This window comes from Elephantulus edwardii, unplaced genomic scaffold, assembly GCF_000299155.1.
Source record: "Elephantulus edwardii isolate Elephantulus edwardi_28Jun2011 unplaced genomic scaffold, EleEdw1.0 scaffold00072, whole genome shotgun sequence".
Taxonomy (NCBI): domain Eukaryota; kingdom Metazoa; phylum Chordata; class Mammalia; order Macroscelidea; family Macroscelididae; genus Elephantulus; species Elephantulus edwardii.
The window spans coordinates 5,465,672-5,471,079 of NW_006399822.1; the positions used below are offsets into that span (position 1 = coordinate 5,465,672).

The 5,408-nt window shown below is 59.8% G+C and overlaps 1 protein-coding gene across 1 annotated transcript in view; it reads right to left on the reverse strand.

Annotated features, from left to right (window-relative positions):
- Positions 1 to 5,408, reverse strand: part of CMIP (c-Maf inducing protein) — a 205,301-nt gene that overhangs the window by 16,544 nt on the left and 183,349 nt on the right. The window contains exons 11-13 of the mRNA XM_006888807.1: positions 1,788 to 1,853; positions 569 to 595; positions 262 to 310 (exon numbers count right to left, since the gene is read on the reverse strand). Of these exons, the coding sequence (XP_006888869.1) occupies positions 262 to 310; positions 569 to 595; positions 1,788 to 1,853 (142 nt within the window). The remainder of the gene's footprint in view (positions 1 to 261; positions 311 to 568; positions 596 to 1,787; positions 1,854 to 5,408) is intronic.

The following is a 5,408-nucleotide window of genomic DNA, read 5'->3' on the forward strand; positions in this document are numbered from 1 at the left end:
GGCAGGCCCCTGGGCGAGCAGGCCCCTGGGTGAGCCGTGGGTAAGCAGGCCCCTGGCTGAGCCATGGGTGAGCAGGCCCCTGGGTGAGCTGTGGGTGGGCAGGCCCCTGGGCGAGCAGGCCCCTGGGCGAGCAGGCCCCTGGGTGAGCCGTGGGTAAGCAGGCCCCTGGCTGAGCCATGGGTGAACAGGCCCATGGGTGAGCAGGCCCCCAGATAGAGCTACAGTTGTGTCCAGCATTGCACCAGCTGTGGGGAGTCTCACCTCTTGCCGTGGGTCTTCGGCAAACCTCTGGATCACATACTTCAGTTCCCTGGAAGATGAGGGGATGAGGGGTCATGGCGGGTTCTGGCAGGGGTCAGGACAGGGAAAGTCCAGAGAAGGACCAGGGCAGGAGTGCAGGCAGCGTGGACAGGCCAGGGCACAATGGGCCATCCCAGGAAACATCTGTGGTGTCCAGGAGGCACCACAGCCCATGGGCTCCTGGGATGTACAGAGGACCAGAGAGGACAGAGCCCAGGAAATGGGAGGGGTGTCAGAGAAGGGAACGCGGGCATTGCCCAACACTCACTGGGTGAACTTCTCATGTGCCAGAGCCCTGGAAGCAAAACAAATGGAGACTTCAGTTAGCGAGGGATCTCCAAACCCGTCACCCCGAGGGGCCCCGAGATCAGGCCTTCCTTCTGGGACAGCTGGTCTCCAGGTCAGATCTTAAGACGAAGAGCGAGTGAGAACCAAGCCCTATGGGCTGTCCCTGCTCAGCACCGGACGGCACAGGCCGTCTAATAAGGTTAATAGCAGGTTAACAGTGCTGGCAGGGCATACATGTACACACAGGTGAACTCACCTGCACACAGGTACACACACCTACTCACAGGGGCACAGGAGCAGTGCGAACCAAGGGCGTGTGGCCCACGCATGGCTCCAGGGACCCAGGTGTATGCGTTAACTGTTCCACAATTAAGACGTGGCCCCTCTAATCATGGCACGTCAGGGCCCCCAGGGAGGCTCCTCTACTCGAATTGCATCATGGGCCACCCTCCAGCCCCCAACCTGTGGGGACGGCGCGGGGGCTGGTGACGCCATTCTCTGTGGAGACAGCAGCGGTCCCGGGAGTCAAATTTCTCCAGTTTCAGGTTCTGGGGGCCCCTGGGACCAGCTGGGCCAGCAAATGGAGCAATTACTGAGTGTAATGTCCCCCTCGGAGAGCTAGCTTGCACAAACACGGGCTCGGTAATGGACTCCGGAGAGGACCACATAGTCTCCGGGGGCCTCGCTCCTCTACCGATCAAAACAGGCCTAGGGGCCCAGCTGGCCTGGTCACTGGCACAAAGTCTGGTCCTGGTGTCATATGTCTGCTTTCTGGGACAGAATGGGCTGGCCAGCCTGGGGGGAGGGGGCACCTCGCGTGGGGCATGATTCCCTCCCACATGGGAGCAGTCAGAGCTTCCAGCATGTTCCATGTGGATGGAGCGCACTGCCAGGTCCACTGCCCACATGTTCAGTAACACACTGTCGAAGGGCAGCTGGACTGCACCATTCCCTCTCAATGAGGGGAGTGTGAACATGGGTCAGCTGGGTCCTCATGTAGTGAATCCTGGGCAGCTCTGACCGGCCCCCTTCTGCAGTGGCCCCCTCCCCCCCAGTGTCCCAGGCTGGGGACACGGCTAAGGCAGGGCACACAGCTCCACCCTCAGTCCACAGGACTGCTCCCCTACCCCTTAAGGCCTCAAGGGCAAAGGCTTCATTTCCCACAGGTCAGAAAGTTCTGGAAGCACGTATGGACTTACTCTTTGGGGAATGGAATGGGTTGAAGCAAGCTGGCCAGGGATGGTCTCCAGTCATCATAGTCCGACCTGGAATGAGAGAGGGGAGAGTTGGGCTCGGCCTGGACAGGAGGGGCTCGCCACATGCTCTCACAGATGGTCACTGGTCAGCGAGGGTCTGCCCACACTTCTGCTCCAGGGCCCCAGGAAGGTGGCATTTAATGCTCATGTGGCACAGACACCACAGGCCCCTCTGTCTAGACTTCCTACAGCGACAGGGATCCCCAGCCTCCTGCTTCTGGTCGGGCCTCAGGCACCGTTTCCATACCCTCTGCCCACTCTCAGGCCACCCCTGACTGACCAGGCCAGCTCTGACCGCGAGATCACAGGGAGTCATGGAAGCCGGGGGCTGCGCTTGGGAACTGACAGGTCGTGGTGCCGGCCTGCTCAGCAGCACCACGGAAGTAAGGCCTGGCAACATGCTCCAGATTGAAGCTCAGAGAACCCCGGGGAGCAGTGCACCCGACAGCGAGACGCCAGGGCCACGCACAGGTGTTCAGGTGGACCCTCCTCACTCAGTGGACGCCAACCCTGGGTCCTGGAAAACCCTCAGTCAAACACACACACAAACAAAACAACAGAGGACACCAAAACCCACAAATGGGGCGAGTGACAAGTGAGTAACAGGAACGAGAAGTGAACAGAAGCTAAGATCTCCTCAGCACCGTCCACTGGGGCTGCTGGAGAGACGGGGAGGTTGAGGCTTGTGGAGGCCAGGGCCTGAGTGGACACGGCTTAGAAGTAGCCAGCATCCTCCCACACGCTTTAACCACGTGTTCGTGCTCTTACTTCATGTATATGGTAAAAGAACTATTTCCCCAAGGTTCTGGCAAAGCTGACACAGCTTGATAGGCTCTTGTCCAGGTGAAAGCAGCTCGCTGACCGAGTCATACCCTCCCTGCTGCCGAGGACCTCAGAGGCCACGCGGCATTGCTGTCCCCCCCAGACAGGAATTACAGGAACCCCTAACTTCCAAGTGAGCTGCTCATTTGCAACTGACAAGCCACCCACTGGGAGAGTCCAGAACCTTCCTGGACCAACCACACACCACATGTTGCACTTAAGTCAGTCCTGATCCCGGCTCGGGCCCTCTGTGTTTCAGGGGTGCCTGCCTCCCAGCCACCAGGATGCCCCAGACTCACCTGGGACACCCTGTGCAGTGCAAATGGTTAAGGTTCAACTAGTAGCCAAAAGGGTAGGAGTTCAAATCCACCCAGAGGGTTCTTGGAAGACAGGCTGGGTCTCTTGTTTCAGAAAGACCTCGGCTTTGAGGGCCCTCACATAGGCACAGGCCTCTCACATAGTCGTCTTTCATGTCACTGCATGGTGGGGACGCTATGTTTGTTGGGGACGGAAGGTCTGTGACAGCCCTGGGCCGAGGAAGTCTGAGGGCCTCACTCTTCCCCCAGCACAGCCCTGCTTTGCACCCCATTTTGGACATTCTCTCCGTCTCACTTTTTCCCCAGGCCGTTTGTTACGCATCTAACTCTCATATGACCTGGGGATCCAAGAGCTGGTGTGCTCTGCCTCCCCGGCTTCACTGTGGTGAGGAACCAGACCCTCTCCTTGTACCAGGAGGCGAATCAACATCAGATCTATTAGCATTCTTCCTGAAGGACCCTCTAGGGTACGGCAGTGTTTCCACCAGCAGGATCCCGCCCCAGCAAGGCACCTCTTGGGGAACAGCCAGATGTGGTCAGAGGAGAAAGAACAGAATGCACCCCCTCCCGTGACAACGGCTCCCCTCTGCTGCTGTTCAGCCAAGAATATTTCTACTCTCAGCAACATCCTGAAATGGAAAAAACAGGCTCCCACTCTCAAGGACCCCATGTGTGTGGAAGAGACCTGCTCCACACAGTTTGCCAAGCTGTGACCTCTCAAAAAGCAGACATGGTGCCTCTCAGTGGGTTTGAACCACCAACTTTTCTGTCAGTAGTCTGCCGCTTAACTGTTTATGCCCCCAGGAACTCAGAGCAGAGGCAGCCTGGTGGGAGCAGACCCCACTCCTGTCAGCCAGGTACGGCCCGCGTGAGATCGGCACACAGGGCCCCCAGTGGCTGCGTTTCCTGGCTGTCCACTCGGAGTGGTGGCACAGAGAGGACAAGCCACCCTCATCACAGCTCAGAGGTGGCAGCAGTGGGACGAGAAGCCGGCACGCTGATTGCAAGTCTGGTCTACTTCAGAGAGGCCCAGGCGTTCTGATCCAGCATGTCGGGGCTGCTAACAAGTACAGGGTGGGGAAGAAGAGCCACCAGGGAGCCAAACGTGGCCCAAAGGGTGACCTAGGTGGCCCCAGAGCCAAAGCACCTTCTGGAACACAGACTCTGGGGAGAGTGGGAGGAGCAGCCAGTGCCCTGCCTTCTGTGGTCCCATCAAGAACCCCCTCAAGCCCCTTCCACTGTAAGCCTGCTGCTGCCTGGCCCCTGGTTCCAGCCCCCTGTCCACTGGCAGCCACAGCTGCCCAGGCCCTGGCCCAGGGCCCTGCGGGCGGGCAGGAGGTCTGGAAGAAAACCATGGAGCACAGAGTCCTCATTCATGGTGTGTTTATGAAGAGGGGGGAAAAATTGTGTCAACTGCATGATGAAACTCAAACCCTTAGTGCTTAATGAGAACCGAGTCAGGACCCAAGACAGCAGAAGGCCTGGGAGTTCACGGTGCACGGAAAACAGCAGAGTGGGGCGAGGGCGCCCGAGATGCTGGCATGCAGCTCCCTGCTTCCACTGAGGTGGCGACTGGGTGAGAACCGACCCCCTGGTGGGGGCCCACCACTGCAGAGAGCAAGGGCTGGCTCCTGGCCTCAGTAGATGGGCTGTGCAAGCTGACCAGGGAGCACGCTGCCCAGGAGGCCTCTGCCTGCTCCCCTCTGGGGCAGAGGGCTGGGCTAGCTGGAGGACAGGCACATGCACTGGCCTCTGGCCTCCCGGCCACTAGGAGTCACTGTGCCACCGTGTGTCTGTGGGAGCTGGCCTGGGCCTGCGCCTGAGTGTAAGCTCAGGTCCACACACTGCAGCACTGCGCCCGGCCAGTAGGGCACCCCAGGAACACAGCTTGGCAACTCAAGAGCACAGCACCCACCCAGCACAGGGCACCCCTGGGACCTGTCAACTCAGCACAGAGCACCCACCCAGTGAACAGGGCCCCCTGGGCCCACGGCCTGTCTCCCTGCATACAGCACCCTGGGCATGCTTGGGGAGCAGTGCGATTGTGGGAGAGGTGGACAAACACTGCAGGGCCTTGTGAACCCCCACCTGTGATGCACCTGGGGGCCAGGTTTGCAGGGAGCTTCCCCCCACCCCCCAGGGGGCTGGGTGTTCTGACTCTGTGTGTCCATCAAATGCTGGGTGGGTGTGAGGATGCGGTCACAGCCCTGTTCCCCCAGAAGGCACAGCCCACCATGGACTGCATGGGGACACAGGTCTGGATCGAGGTCTCCTGAGTGGACAAAGCTCGGATCCGAAGCCTGGTTTGTGGGAGACAGAGGAGCACACGCTGAGGCTCTCCAGGCCCAGACTCCTGCGGGTCAGGAAGCTCAGTGAACTGGAGCGGTGGCCAGGGCATGAGTGCACAAGCGCCTTGAGATGGCTG